This window comes from Elaeis guineensis, chromosome 10 (genome assembly GCF_000442705.2).
Source record: "Elaeis guineensis isolate ETL-2024a chromosome 10, EG11, whole genome shotgun sequence".
NCBI lineage: Eukaryota > Viridiplantae > Streptophyta > Magnoliopsida > Arecales > Arecaceae > Elaeis > Elaeis guineensis.
Genome location: NC_026002.2, coordinates 3,369,031 through 3,391,423, shown reverse-complemented (window position 1 = coordinate 3,391,423; position 22,393 = coordinate 3,369,031). Strand labels below are relative to the sequence as shown.

The following is a 22,393-nucleotide window of genomic DNA, read 5'->3' as shown; positions in this document are numbered from 1 at the left end:
GAAATACAGGACACTTCGTCGCTATCATTTCTTCCGACTTTTGGCTTTCTTTATATTAATATCAAATATTAAAATTCTGAAATGAATGACTGCGAAGATAATCTGTCAGAGTGTCTTTTTGTGGGGCAGGGTGGGTGGGGGGGTGGGTTTGTGGGGTTCTTTGTAAAGAAGCAACTCTTTCTCTATTTCTCATGGGAGAATGTGCAATGAAGAAAGAATTAAAGTATCCAGACCTGTGCAGTACCTTGTTAGTATGGTATAGTAGTTTGTGAAGACAGTATGCCTCTTAGTGCTGGCACAGCAAAAACAAGGTGGTGTGCAATATATTTAGCAGTACCTTACTAGTGTGATGCGGTATGGCTGGTGTGGACCACGAGGCACTGCTACTTAAATCTTTGATTAAGAACACTAACAGTTGTGAATTGGCACTTACATAAGCTTGTCTTGTCAATATTGTAATTCATAATATCTTGACTGATTCGTTGTGAATCTACAGTTTTCCTGTAACTCAAACCAGAATATTTATGTCCCTTCAGCAAACTTCTAGATTATTACCATTATTTGAATATTGATTATATGCCATTAATTGCCTTTCATATCTAAGTTTCTTATACTAATCTTGTTCTGCAGTTTTTATTTTACTAACCTGCCTTTTCAGTCGGTTATGTTTACTCCAAAACATTCCGAGTCTTGTCCTCTTTGGTCATTTTTTCTGGTATTGGAGCATATTTGTTGGGCTCTTGGACTTTGCATTAACTCTCTACACTGTTTCCTCGTGCATCGATAATTGCATTTTGTGCATCATAGGAGTTGTTAGGACTTACATCTTACAGATAATCATGTGTGGACCATAAATCCTATAAGCTTGTGTGTCCAAATTCTACTAATTGCAATATAGCTTTGCTTGAATGAGTTTGGAACACTATCACCAGTCTGGTACAGAATGTTCCTGTCCTTTCGGTGGATGGGATGTCCTATTATTCTCGTCATACTCGAAAAACAGGGTGATTTAAGGTAGATTTTTGCTGTATCTGAATTTTTCTCCTCCTTTCAGGAGTGCTGCATTTGTCTGACACCGTATGAAGATGGAACTGAGCTCCATGCACTTCCATGCAACCATCATTTCCACTCCACGTGCATTGTCAGATGGCTCCGGATCAATGCAACCTGCCCTCTTTGCAAGTACAACATTCTCAAGGGCAATGATATTCTCTGAATAACTGAAATCAACACAATCTCTCTCCTCTTCTGTATATAAGAATGCAAAAGAATGAAGAAGTGCAGTTTTTGTAGATGAAGTTGTTGGTGCCAAAATTGACTCGTTGGGACTTCACACATTATCTTAGCATGGTGAGCTGATGTTTCCTTAAAAATGCAGATGAATGTTTGGTGCAGTTGGGTTGATTCGAAGATCGAGTCTTGTATAAATGTGGCTTGGCTTTACATTTGTTGAAAAGTATCGATCTTGTAACAGCTTTTGCCTTTTTTTCCTCTTTCACAAGTGAAGATCAGAAAGATTTTCATGCAGCAACTTTTCCTGTACCGGCTTTATTTCATCGTACTGGCTAATGGAATTTTAAAGTTTCAAGCTGTTGATGAAAGTATTACTTTGGTTATGGTGAACTTCTATGCAGTTGTTTTGTTTTCTTTTTCATTTTTGTAACATTTAAGTTGTTCTGGTAGTGGCCACTGAGAAGACCACCAAATATCAGTTACAAGCCTGCACTGCTAGCTTCACTTCAGTTGTTTATAGCATGAATTTTCTCAAAAAAAGACATCTTATTTGTTAGAAGTGGTTGCTTTGAGAATGGAACTGTTGACGATCCTTGCTATCTTGATGGATCTTCATAAACATACTAGTTGCCATGACATTCGTGAAATTTTCACTTGGCTGTTTGTGTCAGCTTCACCTATTTTGCTCTTTGGTGCACCTTGGGGTCTCCTGTGCTGCGGGCGTTAGCTGGACGGATTTCAATGGGATCTGAACCTGAGCCCTTCGTCTTGATGGATTTTGTGCTCGGTACCAACAAAATGAAGAAGCTTGTAAACTACTCTTAAATGGCAAGTGCTCAATACTTTTGATAGCGACCGTGGATCATCCACGGTGCCCGGTTTGTACAGCAGTGTTGTGCGCTACTAAATATAGATGGCCATCAAACAAGGTGGTCTTACGTGTGATATACATATACAGCATGCATGCGTTGTTTGATGGCTCCGTGCAGTATTTTGCAATACAAACAGTACATCATAGAGGATACTAGATCTTGGATAGCAGCCAAGCCACCATCCATTGACTAATTTATTTTATTATTATTCTTTTATTGAATAGAGGAGGCTCAAGCTACCTTTCCACTACCAGTCCCGCCCCTTGTAGATCTTAGTCGAAGATCCTGGGCAAATTAAGTGTATCACTTATGGAACCAAGGCTTAAAATGGGGTCAACATGCTTGTGAGATCGTACCTCTCATGGCTTCAAACCCTAAGTAACAAATCAGATGTGTGGGGTTTTCGAAGATCTACAAAAGCAACAAAAATTGCAATAAATCTCATCCAGTGGATTTTTATTTTGAGACGGAAAGAAAGTGATCACATTAGGCTCTTTATTTGTCCGAAATTGGGCATGCCACAATTGTAGATGCCGTAGTTGATTTACGAGTGTTTAAAATAACTAAGTAGATGATTGGAATTTCAAGTCTTGTAATTAGAACTGCATCCTTTAACTGAAATTACAACAAATGACGGTCATATTTCCAATTACAGGAATCATTTCAATTAGAAATGTCCCTCAAAAGCATCCTCTCATCACTCTTCAAAATTTAAGTTTAATATCTATAATTTATTCACATAAATATATTATAAATATAAGTTTATTATTATAATATTCATTATCATTACAACAACAAATACTTTTATAATATTATATTGCTAAATTATTATTATTATACTGGTAGGAATATAACTATCATTATAATGATCATAATATACTTATTTAATCACTATTGTGACATAGTGATTTTTTTTTGGGGTAATAATAGTGATTGTTCATAAAACAAAAATATTACTACATCATAATTTTTCTATTATATAATAACAAATAGTTGTTGTAGTAAACCACAATATAAGTATATTTATAAATATAATAATATATCTGATTAACACAATAATAAATTATTCTATAGTGATATAAATACTATAGCAATTATTGTCATAATATTTTAATAATAATCACAAAATGGATAATTATTAGTATACTAAATAGTAATGTATATTAATATAATAATTATTGCTTCAACAATATAAATAATCATTTAATAAAATAGATATAACTATTATGATCATAATTATACATATTGTGGATTTTGCAAAAAAAATATTTTATATTTGATTCCACAAGAAAATGTTAGATTTTTTTTCCCCTTTTTTTCAACAACTCAATTCATATTTAGCTTCGTAAAAACTAAATTGCCCTTGCATTGACTAATGGCATATTTTTCTAATAAGGAGCTTTAATGGTACCATCTACTCATTTTTTTTTTTTGATAGGGCATAGGAGTTTTTGCTTTTGATGACATATATAGCGTGCTTTCTTTTGATTCTTTTTGTTTTTCTTCTTTAAATATATCACACGAATAAAAAAAAAATATTTTCATTGAAATTTTTTTTCAAATACATGTTACTAAATAATAATTAATACTCTATCCTGAACAAACTAAGTGTACGTAATTGATGAATAATAAAAAAATTGAATAAAATAATTATTTTTTGGGGGGGGGGAAGGGCCGGGGGCAAGAGATTCGGTATATAATAGACAAGTTAGTAGATTTTTTATCTATTTACGATTAATTTTAAAAAAATATTAAAATAATATGAATTATAAATTATTTTGAATTAAACTTATCTTGTCAAAATTTATTGAAGTCAGTTGGACATAATTTGTGACTATCTGCCGTACAGATTCTGAAAATTTTTTAAGTCAGAAAACTAACACCTATATAGAGGATTATATAAAATATATATTTTTTGAAACTAAAATCAACGATAATTGATCTTTGGATGTTAGTGAGTCACAAAATAATTTTTAATAAATTTTGAGATCCTTTAACCTATTTATTTTGAAAAAAGAAAGTTTTAAAAATTTTAGTTTAAAAAAAATTTAAACTAAAATCCAAGATTTGACTTCTTAGTTTTAAAAATTTTAATTTTTATAATATTTTTATTGATTCTAAATAGAAGGGTATTTGCTTATTTATATTTATGTTTTAAAGTTAATAAAAAATAAAATAAATAAATATATTAATTTAAAATCGTCAAAGGATGATTTATAAAATCGTCCTATTAAAAGGCGACTCATTTCTCTGATCAATCTGATTTCTAGCTGGAGGTCAGATTGGTGAGATGGCAAAGAAAATTACCTTTTGAAGAGATAATTTTCTTCTTCACAGTATTTTCGTAAATAATTTGATCTCAGTATTATTTGAATAATTTTTTTAAAAATTAATAATAAATAAATAAAAAATTCAAAGACAGTACTGCTGATATCTACTGGAAATAGAAAGATATGTCTTTTTTTTTTTTTTGCAAGTGGAGGGCTCTAGTGGGTGATTGGACTGATAAATAATTAATGATCCAAGTGGCCCAAACGACCTGTGAATGTGATCAATTCAAGTTAAAATTAACACTCCGCATTACAGACAATATGTAATCTTTCTAGGTTCCAAAACCTGGTCCAGCGGTAGTGCCCTAATCCCGTCATATCCAAATTGATCCAAAACCCCGCCAAGCCCCCCTCCAAAACCCTCTTCGCGCCTCTCTCTCTTCCGTCGCCGTAGATCACCAAAGGCTCTTCCTTCTCCCTTCTTCCCCACCATTCTCTCTCTCTCTCCGAGAGAAATCAATGGCGTGGGAGGACGAGATCGTCGAATTGGACGTGGCTTCCGCCGGCGTCGTCGTGAGCGAGCGCATCGAGAAGGAAGCTGCCGGCCAGGTCGACCTGCGAGATGCTCTCGAAGCTTCGAAACTCGCCAGCCACCCCTACTCTTCGCATCCAAAAGAGGTACTCTTCTTGCCTCCTTGCCCAATTAGAAAGAGATCCATAAGCATCGCAGCACTGGCGTTTCTTTCCTATTTCCCCAATCAGGGATGGTGGATTTTGTTGATCAGTAGGATTCACTGTTTTGGAAGAGCATAAAAGTCTCATCGAACTAGTAGATAAAACTGATGCTTTGTTTGCTTCAATGCTTGATCGAGCATCGTGTCTACTCTATTTTAATGAATATCGATAGATTAAATTGTATTTGTGAGGTGTAGTACTGTTTCTCTCTCTTTTAAACATTGCCGTGAGAGAGAGCTAAGAGGGCTTTTTGTTTAACACAGAGGAAATGTGCTTATTACCCTATAAATATCACAATCATGAGGGACGAGTTCCTATTAACCATTATGTACTAAATCTAAGCATCACGGGAATTTGATTGTAGCTATTGCTGGTAGCATAATAAAGTCCTTTAAGGCATAGTGTCACAATATCGTTTATTAGCTTTGCAAAGTTCAAAGTTCAAAGTTTTAAAGTTTTCCCCCCCTTATTTGGGAGATGGAGTTTCATATAAACCTGCGAAGTCTGGAGCCTAGAATTAAAGGGTGGTTTTATGAAAAATACCTCACAACTTTTTGACATGTCCTGTTCTTTGGGGAGAGAAAAATGGATACCGAGAGTGAGCTTTTGCTTCCACATGAGCTAAACTGGAGCAATTAACTTAAAAGGGGAATTTGAAGTAACAGTGCCAAACAATGTTTCCTTTTGGGCGAGCGGCAAGGAATCATTTGAAAGCTTAATTAGGTCATTTATCTCCATTCAAAATCTGAGATCTTGTTAAAAAGGAAGCCATGTCATTTTTCAATTTTCTCATTACACTTATGACATATGCCAATGCCACATTGACTACTCTTATTTTAAAAACTGCGATCTTCTTGGTCATCACGAATCTTAGACTCATTAGTTTGTTAAATGTAAAAGCACACATTATGCTTATTCTCTTTATGTGGGAATGTAGTTTAATGATGCTTACTACTCAGCCACATTAGCATGCTACCTCTGGGGTCGAACTATTCATTATGCTCCTAAGCTTTTGAAGCAGTTCCAAACCTGGAACTTGCATTAATATGGAGGGCAGATGAATGATAAGTCAAATCAGTAGCACTTTTTTTGCTCAAGAAATATAGCCCTCCTGACATCCTTTTTCAGTTGTCCTTTCCATTTATAGGTCTTGGGAGACACTAAGACTTTGGAGTACTGCTAGAAAACACTGTACATAACTAAACTGAAAATTTAGTGATGTAATAAAGATGACTAGTGACAAGATAAACCTTGCCAGCTTAGTTGATGAAATCTATCATTATTTTCGATAACTTGACTATAACATATTGAAAAAAAAAAGCATCTTGGATTCAATTACCAAGGTGAGGTGTCAAATAGTAAAAGATATTGATTACTTGAGTGAGCTATGGAGCCTAATAAGTGCTAAGTAATGCAGCCTGGGTAACTAAATGATTTTAGTTTTTGGAAGAACTTGTTATACATTGTTGTGTTGAATCAGAGTGTGCCTTTAATTCATTTCTTTTTCTGGTCCTTTTCTTGTGGGAGGGGGGTAGTGATGTCTATTTTTACAGTTCAATTGCTTGCATTATGATTCCTGATTTAAATTCTTGAAAATTCAAACTGCTCAATTGGACCTAAAAGGTCGGAAAATTTTGTTCTTAATTTATACGTATATAATATGTACTTTGTTATTTGGCAGCTTGTTTCCATGCTAACCAGCCTTCCCCATATTCTTTTAACTTATTTTAAATAATTGTTTGATGATTGTGCTGTAGTGGCCTCCTCATTTAGAAGTTGTAGAGACTCGGGAATTACCTCCCGTGCTCATCGAAAGATACAATGCAGCTGGTGGTGAAGGAACGGCATTATGTGGAATTTTCCCAGAGATATGCCGTGCTTGGGCTTCAGTCGACAATTCTTTGTTTCTTTGGCGCTTTGATAGCTGGTGAGGTTACAGCATGAATGATGCTGATCCTATCCTATCCCATCAACTCCCTGTAATTCTCTTTCAAACTAGATTCCAGGGTGACTGCCATTTTCTGATAATAAATCAATAACTTTTATATGTTTGATTTTGCTGCAGTTTGAGAATTTCCGTGTGGTTCATTGTGATACTTTCTTTCGAAAAGCACCACTGAAAACAGTGAAATTAAATTTCCCTAAAAAATTTTGAACCTATACTTGAAAAGGCATTTTATAATCTGGAATGCAGTTTACAACCTTAGAAAAGATTTAGTAGATTCCAATTGCTTCTTAATTTTGACTGCATCATTACTCTTATCTCCTTAAAAAATGGACTGTATTATCAATTTGAATTTTTTATCAGTAAAATAGTTTAACCCTTTTGACTCAGTATCTTTGTTCATGGTCACTGACTTATATTCCAGGAATTTCATGCCAAAAGTGCTTTATCATCAGAATCTCTCTTACGCAAAGTGTCTTATCTATGTTAGGGATGGCCAATGCTGTGAATACAGTGCTGAGGATCATGCAATTTGTGCTGTAGGACTTGTCAGACCAAAGCCTGGAATTTTTTTGGAAGCAATCCAATATCTTTTAGTTCTTGCAACTCCAGTTGAGGTAAGAATGAAATAGTCTATGCTAATGTTTTTCAAATTAAATAGCTTAAAGGATAGATGAATATCTATTCAAATGTTGAGTGAAGCTTTTCTTTTCTCCGAAAACCTGGGCATTGGTTCAAGCTATTTACTTTGCACATGTCATAATACTTCAGTCTGAGTAATTATTTCTTAAATATTATTCTATTCTACAAACATCACATCCACAAGGATCAATATGATCAAACACATTATTATAAATAAAAGATCCTCTGTTTTAGTGCAATGTGTGTTAGTTTGTGTCAGAACAGATGAGGAGTGTGTAACATATTCACATTGATGTGTTAGGATCCTAAAGCAAGGTAGCAAGTTCATCCTTTTCACTATCTTCTTATTCATCTCCTTTACACTAATTTGAGTATAAGTACAAGTCTATGACCAATTAGATATATCTCCCTTCCAGCTGATCTTATGGTTTTAGTTGCAGGCCCCCTTCTTTCCTCAAGTTGCCTTAGAAATGAATAACAATAATTCTTAGAGGGGTAACATCAATTTGACAATTGATCCTAAATAACTGTGTAATCCTCATGGAACATCTATCCTTAAATCCAATGTGATGAGACAATGCCACAGGCAAAAGTGACACTTTTGTAAGACTATCTAAATTCTCTACCACATATCCAGATTGGTGCTTTAATTTATAGTTGAGTGCTGATTGTGTTGTATAAAAAAATAATATATCATATAACTCATATTTGTTTATTAAGAATTAAGATTCAAGGTTGTCAAGGTGGCCAGACAGTCCCCAAGCAGTAGGGACAGCTGACCATGACAGCACTTGGGAGCTCCTAGAGATGTGGGTGATCTATACATCAGTCCTTTTTTTTTTCAAATCATATATGTAAACACCCAAATAAAGCTTTGCAGCATGATAGGAGCTAGAACTGATTGATACCAAGTCATGATTTCATCAAATATCGGTATATCAAGTCAAACAAATCCAGTTATCTGCTGATAAGAGTTAAAAAACAAAACCAAATTGTTAAAGAAAGTATAAAACAAAAGTATTTAAGCTTATAAGGTCTACTGCAATCTCTTCCAAGTGCTTTATTGTAGCATACTTGATTTGAAATGAGAATGGAAATTTTAGAGAAAGACAATAAGGACCAGTTTTTGGGGAACCAACCTACCAAAATCTGCTTTGAGGCAGATCAACTCTCCTATTTTCTCCATCGGAAGATCAAAATTAGGTATGAACTCTTTTTCCATATTCATTGATGCAAAGGTTAACTAGAATTACACAATGATGTGATGCGAACTTGTCACCATTTCACCCATGATCTGACCCACTACCAAATAAATGCCCCAACAAGCCACTTAAGTACATTGAACTAGATGAACTACATCCCCATCATCAAATGAATCTTAAACGTTATACACTTTTTGAATAAAATAAGCATGTATGGTCAGTACAGAATTAATTCTATAGCTACATCACTGGGGATCTGGGAAACAACGAACAATAATTTATGAATCATGAAGGCATTCATCGAGTTCTTGATCTCGATGGCCCAAAGTATTTTCTGATGGAGAAGGGAGGTATCAGGAGACTTAGGGATGAGTTGGTGAAAAAAGTTACTTGCGTTTTTTTTAATTACAAGCCCCTCTTTGAAGCATGCCTTAAAGCATCATAACATTGGAAAGAGCTAAGAGGACTGCAGTTCTCAATATGTGTTTCCAGCCTTAACAACCATTTTCAGGTTAATATATTTATCTACTTGGCTAATCAATTATTAGCTGACTTAAGTACTTATGTGTATGCAAGGAAACATAAAAAGGGCATATAATAATAGATGTTAGATACCAAATTGTTTTCCCAAGAAACAACCTATTGACATAGTAAAGCCTAACCCAAATGTGCTTCTCTTATGTTCAAACCTAAATAAGAATTAGATGCATAGCCAATTACTTTTAATTCTTCTCACAGTCACATGCAAACAGTTTTTTTGATCTAAAACTTTTCAACTCAATCTCTCTGCTAAAGTATCCTGATCTAGATCAAGAGTTTGTTCTTGCAACATTGCATACAAAAACCTTCAAGCTCGCACCATACTGTTGGAGAACATGATCTTCAGGAATATGCTATGGACTTAGGTTTGTGTGTTAGGTGTGGGTGCGTGTATAAGTGTTGTAACCTTTCCAAATTTAATAATTTTTTCTTGTAGAGCCATGTCTGGACATCAGGTACCTCAGACGAAATTTAAGGGTCTGAGACCCTGAGTAACAAAAAGGCTACATTCATTTTAAGTTATAATTATGATGCCCTCTGATTTCACCTATGCATCAGCTTTTTTCCTGCTGAACTTTAAAGGAGAGATAAGGATCTCAAGTCTACCCTTTCCACCTGATCTTTGTCTTATCTATCAGATCTTCCAAAAAAATGTAACCCTTTTTGCTATGCCTGGCAGCTCAGGTCCAAGCAAAAGTTTATTGAGTTTGTATAATTAGTAAATATTCTCACTGGAAGATATAGCTCCGCTTTCATCACTTCAAGCTTAGAAATTGTTCCTGCAGATATCATTACTTTCCTCATGATTTTTCAGGGCTTGTTGTTTATTAATCCATCCTATATGTTGTTAGCTGATTCTCATAGGAGTATTTTGCACTGGAAATGAGGATGGAACGGATCGATATGCTGAGCTTTCCTTACAGCCTTTACCTGAATACACAATAGCATCTGATGGCGTTATCATGACCTGCATGACATGTACAGATAGAGGTCGAATTTTTCTAGCTGGGCGTGATGGTCACATATATGAAATGCAGTATTCAACTGGTTCAGGCTGGCATAAGTGCTGTCGCAAGGTTTGCCTCACAGCAGGTTTGGGCAGTCTTGTTTCAAGGTATGTGTTGCATTTATAATATTGGATGACACTAAGAAAGTCTTGCTGCTGTTTTTCTTTCTTGCATAACATGTCCCAGCTCAATTGTTCCGTGCTGATGTCCAGATGGGTCTTGCCAAATGCTCTTAAATTTGGATCTGTTGATCCAGTTGTGGCTATGGTTGTTGATAATGAAAGGCATATTTTGTATTCTCAAACAGAAGATATGAAACTACAGGTCTTTGACTTGGGAGCAAATGGGGATGGTCCATTTAAAAGAATTGCTGAAGAGAAAAATTTGATTGATCCTCAAGAGACACAATATGGGGGTAGAAGGTCTGCAGGATCGAGAGCAAATACTCCAGCAGCAAAACCATCTATAGTTTGTGTTGCTCCTTTATCTATTATGGAATCAAAATGGCTGCACACTGTTGCTGTTTTATCAGATGGCAGAAGATTGTACCTTACTACTACAGGTGGAAATGATTGTTTAACGGGACAAAGTAGTGCTCATCAAAGGCCACGCTGCTTAAAAGTTTTAGCAAGTAGGCCATCACCTCCTTTAGGAGTTGGTGGCGGACTCACTTTTGGCACTATGTCTGCAACTAGTAGAACTCAGGCTGATGATCTTGCTCTGAAGGTGGAAACAGCTTTTTATTCAGCTGGCACACTTATACTTTCCGATTTATCAACTCCAGCCTTGTCCTCTCTTTTGATTGCTAACAGGGACTCAAGTATGCAATCGCTTGTTTCTGGTAGCTTTGGAATGACTGCAACAAGTTCTTGTGCATTACGTGAGATCGTATCATCCTTGCCTCTAGAGGGTCGAATGCTTTTTGCAGCTGATGTTTTACCCATGCCAGATGTAGCAGTAGCTGTGCAGTCATTGTACTCAGATACAGAAGGCTTCTCTTTGACGGGATCTAGCGAATCATGTGAGAAGGCATTAAGGAAACTTTGGGCTAGAGGAGACCTGTCAATTCAACATATCTTACCTCAGAGGAGGATTGTTGTGTTCGGTACCATGGGTATGATGGAGGTAGTTTTTAACAGGCCAGTGGATATTCTGAGAAGGTTGTTGGAGTCCAATTCACCAAGACCTCAGATAGAGGAATTTTTTAAGCGTTTTGGAGCCGGAGAGGCTGCATCTATGTGTTTAATGATAGCAGCCAAGTTGGTTGACAATGAACAAAATCTAATGAGCAACACAGTTGCTGAGAGAGCTGCAGAAGTATTTGAGGATCCAAGACTTATTACAATGCCACAACTTGACGGTAGCACTGCATTGTTGAACACTAGGACTTCAGTTGAAGGCTTCAGCATGGGGCAGGTTGTGCAGGAGGCTGAACCTGTGTTTTCTGGTGCACATGAAGGACTTTGCTTGTGCTCATCTAGGCTGCTCTTTCCTATATGGGAACTGCCTTTTATGATTGTCTGTAGAGAAGTAGGCTCTGATGCTCACTTTAATGAAGGGGTGATAGTATGCAGACTTTCTGTTGAGGCAATGCAAGTCCTTGAAAGCAAAATTCGTTCCTTAGAGCAGTTTATGAGGTCTAGAAGAAACCAGAGAAGAGGGCTGTATGGTTATGTTGCTGGTCTAGGAGATATAACCAATTCTATTGTTTACTCAGAATCAGGAACTAATAGTCAAAGTACAAGCAGAAATTTATTAGTACCACACTCTCAAAATGCTGAAGCAGGAGATGCTGTGGCTCCAAATAAAAGGCTGCGACTTCCTTACAGTTCTGCTGAACTGGCAGCCATGGAGGTAAATAGATATTACTTGGATCACATACATTTACTTGGTATATAAATAGCTTAACTTTTTGAGCCCATGCAGGTGAGGGCAATTGAATGTCTTAGGAGGCTGCTTCGAAGATCCAGTGAAGCATTATTCCTACTTCAACTTATTTCAAAGCACCATGTCACTCGCTTGGTGCAAAGTTTAGATGATGATCTACGCCAGAAACTTGTTCATATGACATTCCATCAGTTGGTATGTTCTCAGGAGGGAGACCAGCTTGCCATGCAGCTTATTTCAGGACTCATGGAGGTAAATATTTACATGGCCCATGGATGCATGTATTGCAACTTTTATCTCAAATTAATGGTACCCATATACATGCTCCTTCTAACATTTTAATTTAACTAGTATGGATGGTTTATATTGGTATCCACTTGATGTTCGGATGCCTATCTATATTTCGACTTTTGATCATATCCCCTTAGTCTCTCTCTCTCTCTCTCTTTCTTTTTTTTTTGTTTAAATTTTGTTCCAGTACTACATTGGTCCAGATAGCCGGGGCACGGTAGATGAGATTAGCATGAAATTACAGGATGGTTGTCCAAGTTACTACAACGAATCTGACTATAAATATTTCCTAGCAATAGATTATCTTGAGAGAGCTGCTGCTACCACTAACTCTGAGGAGCGAGAAAATCTTGCTAGAGATGCTTTCGGCCTTTTGTGCAAAATTCCTCAATATGTGGATTTGAACACTGTATGCAAACGATTTGAAGACTTGCGGTCAGTTTCCTTCTTGGAAAATATATGTTTTTATTTTCATTATCTGCTTGCTTAGCAGTATCTAGACCTTTAATCTATCGTAATAGAAAAATATTATTCATTAAAACACAATCTATATGCTTCCTGTATTGTAGATTTTATGAAGCTTTGGTACGACTGCCTCTGCAAAAAGCTCAGGCTCTTGACCCTAAAGGTGATGCATTCAATGATAAAATCGATCCAGGCAATCGAGATTATGCACTTGCTCAACGTGAACGATGTTATAACATTATTATAAATGCCCTTGGTTCTCTGGCACAAAAAGGGACACAGACGGAGTTCAGTGCTTCTGTTAGATTTTCGGGCATGAGGTCTGTACTTGACCAGGCTTCACGGGACAAGTACATACACCAAATTATTCAGCTTAGTGTTCAATGGCCCGACACAGCCTTTCATAAGTATTTGTACAGGACACTAATTGTCTTGGGCCTTGAAAATGAGTTACTGGAGTATGGTGGTACTGATTTGGTTCTATTTCTACAGAATGCTGGCAGAAAGCCAACAGAAGAGGTTTGTTCTGATTGGAATTGAATTAGCCTGAGATTTTTTACTAGATGAAAACTTCCACTTCTATTCAATTTCAGTACATGCAATTAAATGCATGATGGATAAATAATAAGTACAGACATTTGTTTTTACTTTTTATTATTTTTAAACTTTCCACTGGTTTGCAAATTTATATTTTTTTAATTTGTATGTCATTTTATGAAAATAGAGCAAAAATTTTGATCCCTACCTTACAATGCGTCCACTGGGAAAACTATTGTTCATCTTTTTTTCACTCTTTAGGTAAATTATGTAATTCTGTAGCCTGACATCATGGAAAAATATTTGTAAAGGTGAAAATTTAAGTTAACAAGAAACTTGTTTTTTTGGGTCTGTTCTTTGAAACCTATCTTTCACAACAGCAGTAATATTTTAAAATGAGTATTCTAATACAGAGAATTTCTTTTTATTTTTTTTTGCAGATATGTAGAAAATTTCTTTGAGAATTGACATTTATTGTTAGTTTGATGAATCAGATTAGCAGCTGGGTTTGTGAGATGTAGATTATATCATCTTGTTTAACTTATTTTTGCTCTTTAGGTTCAAGCTGTCACCGCCATAACACGAATGGCTTCTGCAATGCGTGATTTGGAGGGACCGATTCCTTCTAGCCACACCAAGTATCTTGACCTTCTAGCAAAATATTATGTCTTGAAGCGGCAGCATATTCTTGCTGCTCATATACTGTACAGGTTGGCAGAAAGGCAATGCAGTGATGTAGGAGAAGCTCCTACTTTAGAGCAGAGGTTCTTAAATTACCTAGTTACATTGCATTATGGCTTTTTCTTGAAAAATGGGTTTCTGTTTCCACTGGCAAGTTGATGATTTATTCTGGCACATATCTGTTTTATTTTGGAAACAGGCATCAATATCTCAGCAATGCAGTTTTACAGGCTAAAAGTGCAATTAACAATGATAGTTTAGTAAGTACAAGAGAAACTATTGATGATGGATTGCTAGATATGCTTGAAGCAAAGCTTATGGTTCTTCAATTCCAAATGAAAATTAAAGAAGAACTCGAGGCAACAGCATTAAGGTTTGAAGATTTGCCAAGCACCAGTGTATCCCCTCCTAGTGATCCTTTACATACTAGCCTGATGGTTGACTCTAACATTGCAAAGGATGCCAAAGACAAGGCAAAAGAGTTAACGCTGGAATTAAAGAGCATCACTCAATTATACAATGAATATGCTGTTCCTTTTAAGCTTTGGGAGGTATGTCCTTTTAAATTAGCATTCTTAATGGAACTTCTCTTTGACTTTCAGAATTATAGGGATCTTGACTATCAATTGGCTCTATTCAACAAAATGCTCCTAACTTGAAATTCAACTTGATAGTGTGCATGTCATGTTTATATTTGCTAGCTTCACAATTTTGCTGCCACAAGGAATGTTGCAGTTGGCTTAGGATCAGGTCATGACACATCACAACAGTTACTCTAGATGAAACATGTAGGACCTAGGGAGGTGCATTTAACTTGTGCTTTCTTGATGTTAATAATTTGCACTTACTGTGCACAGATTTTAGTAAATTGCCCACAAATGAAGTTTTGGCCTTTAGATTCATATATTATTTTCTTTTCCAAAAAAAACACACAAGAAGATATGGAGCACATTAACATTTCTAAAGAAGGCAATGTAACTTTTGTAATTAGTTCTGGTGGTAGAGATCTGTTAGCTAGCACTGCAGTGAAAATTTTGTACAAAGCGTTTCTGAGATAAAATGGGACTATGACTTTTGAACTATTTAGCTTCAAGGCTTTTTGGGATAAGTTTTAGAAGGATCTGGTTAATTTTCTTCAAAAAATGTCCATCTCAAAAAGAACTACTGGGGGCTCAGCTCACTTGCTTCTTGACTATAATTCAAGAAGTCTGGAAAGGAATTGGACAACCCATACAAAATAGTCAACTTCTCTGGATTAAAAGCAATCAAAGTTTACCCAATTTCATCTCCTGCAGTCTCTTTTGTTATCCTCTCATTTGGCTCTCTGGAAATAGCCTTTAAGATTGGTTGGTTAGCTTTCGATGTAAATTGGTTAAAGTTCCAAAGACTAGAAGAAGTAATCGCTGAAATGGTTTTCTTTGCTTCTGTATCAGAAATTAGATTCCTGGAATGGTCCTTTGATCTAATAGTAATGCTGTCAGATGATCTGCATAAAATTGTGCATTAGATGACTGTGCTTCAGCCAATTGGGTTTCTGTTCAAACTCGCTTCTACCAAGTTATCTCTACTTTTTATAACTGCAAAATCTTTATTACTGACCAAATTTGAAGCTGGGTGAGGTGGGGAACCTATTTCTTTTTATAAAATAACCTCCCTTTATTCTATGCCTTTTTAAATCATAAATGAGAGGAAAAATAATTGTTTTAATTAAAACTGAGGTGTTATAAGTGTACTTATTAGAAACCTTCTCTTATCCTCCAAATGTGAGGCCTAAAAGTTTTGGCATTAATCTTAATCATTAATATTCTAGAGTCAAGATATCATATGCTTCTGCATTTGCCCAATGCTAGTAATTCTGCTTTTCGGTTCTCCTCTTCATTTGGCAGCTGATTGGAGTTTACACTTCAGTCACCTATAGACCATAGAACTTTGCTTTCTCCAAGTATGAAATTTTAAGTTGTCCCTCCTGTAGATAGGCATATCAGAAATATGTTGGCCAAATAATTTCAGCAAGGAGAAGAAACTTTGAATCTTTGATCAATGAACTAAGAAATTTGAATGGTTTTGTCCCTTATAGCTTTTAAGAGTCAGCTGTAATCAAGAGGCCACTATTGTCTCTAAAGCTATTTGGAAGATACTCAACGGAAGGAATTAACATATTCTTGTCTAGGAAGTACTACTAAATCTTTTCGTGATTCTTCTAAGGCCCACAGAGCCATTGTCCTTGGACCAAACTGGAGCAATTAATGTTAAAGTAATAAAACCACTGGCATCAGTGAAAGCATTGGAATCAGAAAAGACAATTCGCCTTCATTTTCTGATTAGTATCTGATGCTGTTAAGGTCATCGGAAAGTCAGAATAAGTACCTTGCCATGTTCCAGCTCAATTATTTTTTCTTCTTCCATGAGCAAAGTTGGAAAGTAGATGATAGAAGTATAGAAGCTGCAGCTCATTGTCATTGCAGTGCAATGTGCAGCCAAATGTTATGCACTCCCTTTATCTGAAGCAAGATTTTAAATCCCATGGGACAGGGCTGTCTCGGTGTCCTGCGGGATATCCCATCGGGATCTGAATTCTTGATTTGAAGAGTGGCAAAGTAGTAGGTTTTGAAAAAGACATGTCCTACCTTCAACGATATCCTTAAAATTTGCTGGGGGTAATAACATTTCCAAAATCTATTTACAGTTAAAGTCTGAGTAATTTTATGTTTCCAAAGGCCTAACAGAGCTTTTAGAACTTTGGTGCTTTAAAAATCCCTGTCATTTAGTAGGGCCATTGAAGGGCCGAACATTCCAAACCATCAACTACATGATTAAACAAACATGTTTCTAGCATTTTATGCCCTTTTTTTTGATCTTCTTCTCTTTCTTGGAAGGCATTCTCAAGCTTATTTGAGATCTTCTGATCCTGAAGTACCCATATCCTGCAGTTCAGTACTTTAGCCTAAAGTACCACCATTTGCCATTTAAACATGGACATTTAAACTTCCCCACCACTTTGCCTTGAGGGGCTTTGAGATCTTATCGCGGATGTCTGAGTGGCCTGAATCTCTTGGATCTTGGACCTGTGTACCTGCACATTCATGGATGAAATCTTCCATAAATTTGGTCTTTTCTATCTAGAACTAGGTAATAGAATGGTCATAGTATGCATGGCCGAACAGCTAAGAGTCACCACAAAAAGTATAACTTCCAGATACAAATCATTTATACTGACTTCAACTCTTGCTCACTAGTATCGATCACTTCTATTATATGCAAACTCTTCTTTATCTCAATTTAAGTACACAACCTTGCAAATCTTAATATCTCTGCTACTGTTTAAGTTTTAGTCCATAAAATGAAGGTTCTAGAGAAACTTGCATTCTTGCATAGAGAATCAACTGAAGAATGTGAAGTTGCAGTGAAGGGTGTCTCACCCATGCTGCAGTCCAAAGGTAGTTTTACTTGAATTCCATGTCTTCATTTTTCTGAGCAAAATAATGTGCCTGTCCATTGCATGTTCCTCCATCCACTATTTTAGAAGATGTAACCACAAATTTATATACGAAGCTTTCCTTGGCATTCCACTTTTTCTTGAGAAATTTCTTTAGGAATCAAAGCCAGCGTCCTTTCAATGATATATCCCTACAAGTTTGACCCAGGCCTTTGTATCATCAGCCAGCTCCTCTAAAGTGTTAAAAGGCCATACTCTTTCCATTCCTTATCGTTAGGCTTATGAAGGGGAGCTCAGGATTTCTTTGCTTTTTATTTTTTTTAATAAGATAAAGATTTGATGGAGGCCAGTCCCATTCTTTAAGCTAATGAACAACAGTACAATGACCACTCCAGGGAGGAGGGAGAAAACAAAAACAGAATATTACACCACTTTAATTGATCTAAAATCAGGATGCAGAGCTCAATATTTCTTCTTCACCATGCCGTTAGTGGAGTCCTTGACAAGGAACCTCATTTGCTTGATCACCTGAAGCACGAAACAGTTCTTATCCTTGAAGAAGCGCCTTTTTCTTTCCAATCAAAGACACCAGCAAACTAGCAGAAACAGAATTCCATCCTTTCCTCAAATCACGGTCAATAGAGTTCTTCCTCCAAGTAAGTCCAAAGTTCACAGTGAGCAAGAGGAAAGGTATTGAGGTTCATCGAAACACCAAAATAATGCCAGACCCCTTCCAAGAAATCACAGCCAAAGAGATGGTCTGGGGTCTCCTCAAGACACAAGATACAGAAAGTAGTGTTTAAAGCATCTATAGCATCCTCACTAAAGGATGGGCTCTAATTTGTCGGGTGAGCTAGGGAATGATTTCTCAGGTTTGAAGAGAGTCCTGCTAAGCCTAGAGGCTTGCAGCTTGCTAGGGACTAGTTTTCTTACTCAAACCGTCTCTAATTAAAGATACTCTACTAGCAACTGCATAATCTCTATTATTCTGCAGGATAATAGAAGTTATTAAAAAAAAAAAGAGGTTGGATGACTTAAAATCAAGGATTCAAGTCTCAGCGGGATATCCGCGGGATATCAGGATATGGTACCATCCCATGTGTTGGGATAGGGCCATTTCTAGCATCCAAGCATCCCAATCGGAACATCTCCTGTCCCAAGTATTGGAATAGGGTAGGATAGCGGCGCGTCTCATTCCATGAGAAAATTGGGACAGCCTCATTCCACGAGGTTTAAAATCTTGCTTAAAATCGCTTAATTTGTGGTAGGTTTCAAACTAAAAATATACTGGGTTTAAAATGAATGTCTAGGGAATTATTGTCTAGAATAGGAAAGTTGCAACTTAGGCTTTAACATTTGTCATATTGTTAGAAACTATCTTCTAGATCTTCCTGATCTTTAGCATCTTCATGTATGTGTTATGTCTATGCTTCGGTATTGTATACTTTTTCATCACTTACAAATGTTAGTTTTGAGATGATTTCTAGTAATTTCTTCCTGTTGCTATTTTGATCAGATATGCCTAGAGATGCTTAACTTTGCAAACTATTCTGGAGATGCCGACAATAAAATTGTTAGAGAAATCTGGGCTAGACTTCTTGATCAAGCTCTTTCAAGGGGAGGCGTTGCTGAAGCCTGCTCTGTGTTGAAGAGGGTTGGGTCGAATCTTTATCCTGGAGATGGGGCTTGCTTGCCTTTAGAGACACTATGTCTTCATCTTGAGAAGGCTGCTCTGGTAATGTGGCTGTATCTCCATCATATGACTCTTTGACTTGGTTCCCAACTCTTGCATGCATATTAACTGTTTATTGATGTTTTATTGTTTCCTGAGTCTGCAACACATGCAGGCTCAGGTTCTTAAATCTAGTTTTATGCTCAGCTCAGACCTAGCTGTTTGCGTAATAATGAACAAGTCAATTTTAGGTAGAGGCAATTCTGAATAAACTAAGCTTGCAAACAAACATGTTAGCTTCACTCATGACTGCATGAGCAGAACCAGAAACACACATTCAGTTTTAGGTGTTCTGATTTTAAAGTTGATCACTTCTATTTTGAAGCAAATGCTGATACTTTTTGTTGAGCTTTTGTTTCAAGACATATCTCAGAAGTGAGCATCCTCTTTAGCAGGAGCGTTTAGAATCAGGAGTTGAACTTGTGGGAGATGAGGAAATTGCGGGAGCCCTTCTCGTAGCCTGTAAAGGTGCACATGAGCCTGTATTAAGCATATATGACCAATTGCTGTCAAACAGAGCTGTTTTGCCTTCACCAGCTCTGAGACTGCGGCTTCTCCGATCAGTTCTTGGGATCCTTCGTGAGTGGGCCACGTCTGCACTTGCTTATAAAATGGGTACTACAACAGCCGGTAGTTCTATTATATTCGGTGGAACATCAGCATTAGAGCAGACAACAGTGATAAATCAAGGAATTCGGGACAAAATCACTACTGCAGCTAACAGGTCAATCTCTTCTTTTTCCCTGTATGATATAATGGTTTTATGCCTGCTTTCTTCCATTAAATAAGCAATCATCTGTTGTGTTTAGTAATTCTCAGCTCACAAGCAGTAATCTTGTTTTTATTCGGGAAATGTATCTTATTCCTCTCTTCTCACACCAGACATTTGTGCAACTTGGGAAACTTATTTTCTTTTTTTACTCAAATTCCATGCTTTTATACATCAGGGATCAAACTTGCTATCTTAGAAGTCACTCTTTTTCATTTTGTGATGTTTTCCATGAGCAAGGTGAGTTTTTGGATGTGACAAGGTTAATTTTGCATACATGAAAACAGGTACATGACTGAAGTGCGGAGGTTGGCCCTTCCACAAAGTCAGACTGCAGCTGTCTACCAAGGTTTTCGAGAATTGGAAGAGCAACTTTTGTGTTCTACTTCCTTTGAACCATACTGACATTTTTGTTCATATTCCATTGAACTTAGCCTAGCTAATCAGCTGTTCTTTGCATTCTACCATCACAGAAAAAATAGCCATTTTATTAGAATATATCAAATAATTATACTTAATGTGTGATATCTGGCTGTGTACTCCTTACGGTGATATGCAGAATTTTGTAGTTTATACTTGAAAAAAATGCAGAAGATACTGACAGATATTTTGTGGGGTAGTTAAATTTAGATTTATTTTTTGATGAATCTATAATCATTTGCTTATGTCCACATGTTTAAGCATAAACAGTAACTGTTCGTATCCAATTTTGGCCCCACGAATGGGATGGGGCTTTTTGGGAGACTCGTTAATTTCATACACTCCAATCAAATGCCTACTAAATCTGTGGTTCTGATGTTGAAAACAAGGGTTCTATTCTCTGACATATTGATTGCGATCAGTGCTTCATGGTGCAGTTGAATTTTGAAACTTTATTAATAGATGTAGAAGCTTAAGACTAAAGGACACTGAGTAATAGTTCTGATATCTTAGAGAATAACATCATTGAAATCAAGCATTACATTCCAAAATGTCGTTTTGCCATGTCTGATAATCCATGATAGCTTCTTGGGAATCTCTTGATTATATGATCCTCAACTTGAAAATCTTGCTTGAAATAAGATCTGTTTCTTACCACACATTCATTAATTAGACAACAGAGTTCCAACTGATGAAGGCAGCCTCTAGGTCTTCCCACACTAGCAAGTTTCATGGTAGGCCTAGGCCTCTTTAGTCTTTTCTGCCTGAGAGTGCCTTGACCAGATTCAGTATGTGTTCACCAAATTAAATTGGCAGCTTGTTATGAAAATCTGCTTAATCCTTCCATGGATTTTGAGTTGCCATCCTTGTTCTGATTGGCAGAAAGTTTGGAAGTGACTCACCTTTTGCATACATATCAACCACTGCACCGTCCAAAACTACTGAACAATGAACCACCACTTTCTTAACCATCCAAGTATGGAGCTGTTCCCCCTGCTCAAGTGCTGGTAGGTTCGCACACAATTTTACTATTTTTGCCAGAGCAAAGCGATCGTACTCTGCACCCTCTTCAACCATTTTCTGAAAGAGTTTGAAGGTCTTGTCCTTCAAACTACCTTTGGCATACCCCATCCATGAAATCATGCTTCTCTCCACCATCTGACCAAACATTCATCTTGCATCATCAATTTTTCCATGAGTAGTGAGCACTGCTATTATCACAATGTGGATTACCAATTCCTTTTTCTGTTGCCTGGTCATGTATCTTGCGTGCATAGTTTATACTCTCTTATCCTGTGTATATATCAATAAGCTTGCAACAAGGTCTGAAAGGGTAGTGCATGCAGAAAGTGCTTCGGCCAGATAAAAGCAATCTGGCAATACACCATGAAGCTGCATTTTATAGCAAAGCTCAGGCACTTCCATTTCATTCTTTTCAGGTATTCTCCCAAAAATACTTTCCACGTATGTTAAACCTTTGATATTTATGATACATATGAACCGGCTCATTTTCTGGTACTATATTTGGTCTAGCAACAGTGTTAATGATCTGAGCATGGACCTCTTTACCTTGATCGACATTTGCTTGGTTGACACAGAGGATTGGAAGGTTAGCAAGTCTGAATTGGTCTGGTTTGATGTTTGCAGATTTCACTAATAGCAAATTCTGCCTGTTCCTCTTTCACAAACCCTGTAATCAATGCACTCCAGGAGACCTCATTCCTTTTCT

The 22,393-nt window shown here is 36.6% G+C and overlaps 2 protein-coding genes across 5 annotated transcripts in view; one reads left to right on the top strand and one right to left on the bottom strand.

Moving 5' to 3' along the window:
- The window catches only part of LOC105053172 (potassium transporter 25), a 6,577-nt gene extending 4,109 nt beyond the window's left edge, over positions 1-2,468 (bottom strand). The window contains exons 1-3 of the mRNA XM_073244495.1: positions 2,462-2,468; positions 1,077-1,248; positions 434-501 (exon numbers count right to left, since the gene is read on the bottom strand). Coding sequence (XP_073100596.1) covers positions 434-501; positions 1,077-1,248; positions 2,462-2,468 — 247 coding nt within the window. The remainder of the gene's footprint in view (positions 1-433; positions 502-1,076; positions 1,249-2,461) is intronic.
- A 2,227-nt stretch (positions 2,469-4,695) lies between these two features.
- On the top strand, positions 4,696-20,891 carry LOC105053176 (nuclear pore complex protein NUP155). 4 transcript variants are annotated; one of them, XM_010934246.4, is made up of 13 exons: positions 4,696-5,053; positions 6,868-7,037; positions 7,546-7,672; positions 10,291-10,553; positions 10,659-12,300; positions 12,373-12,585; positions 12,812-13,059; positions 13,194-13,608; positions 14,185-14,390; positions 14,507-14,858; positions 19,260-19,478; positions 19,871-20,199; positions 20,532-20,891. In XM_010934246.4, the coding sequence occupies exons 1-13, from the start codon at positions 4,895-4,897 to the stop codon at positions 20,647-20,649; spliced, it is 4,461 nt and encodes a 1,486-aa protein (XP_010932548.2). In that variant the 5' UTR covers positions 4,696-4,894; the 3' UTR covers positions 20,650-20,891. The 4 variants fall into 4 exon arrangements, with proteins under 4 accessions (XP_010932548.2, XP_073100316.1, XP_073100317.1 ...); XM_073244215.1 differs by lacking the exons at positions 4,696-5,053; positions 6,868-7,037 and having other exon boundaries at positions 7,545-7,672; positions 10,424-10,531; positions 10,633-12,300; XM_073244216.1 differs by lacking the exons at positions 4,696-5,053; positions 6,868-7,037 and having other exon boundaries at positions 7,545-7,672; positions 10,424-10,553.
- The last annotated feature ends 1,502 nt before the right edge of the window (positions 20,892-22,393 follow it).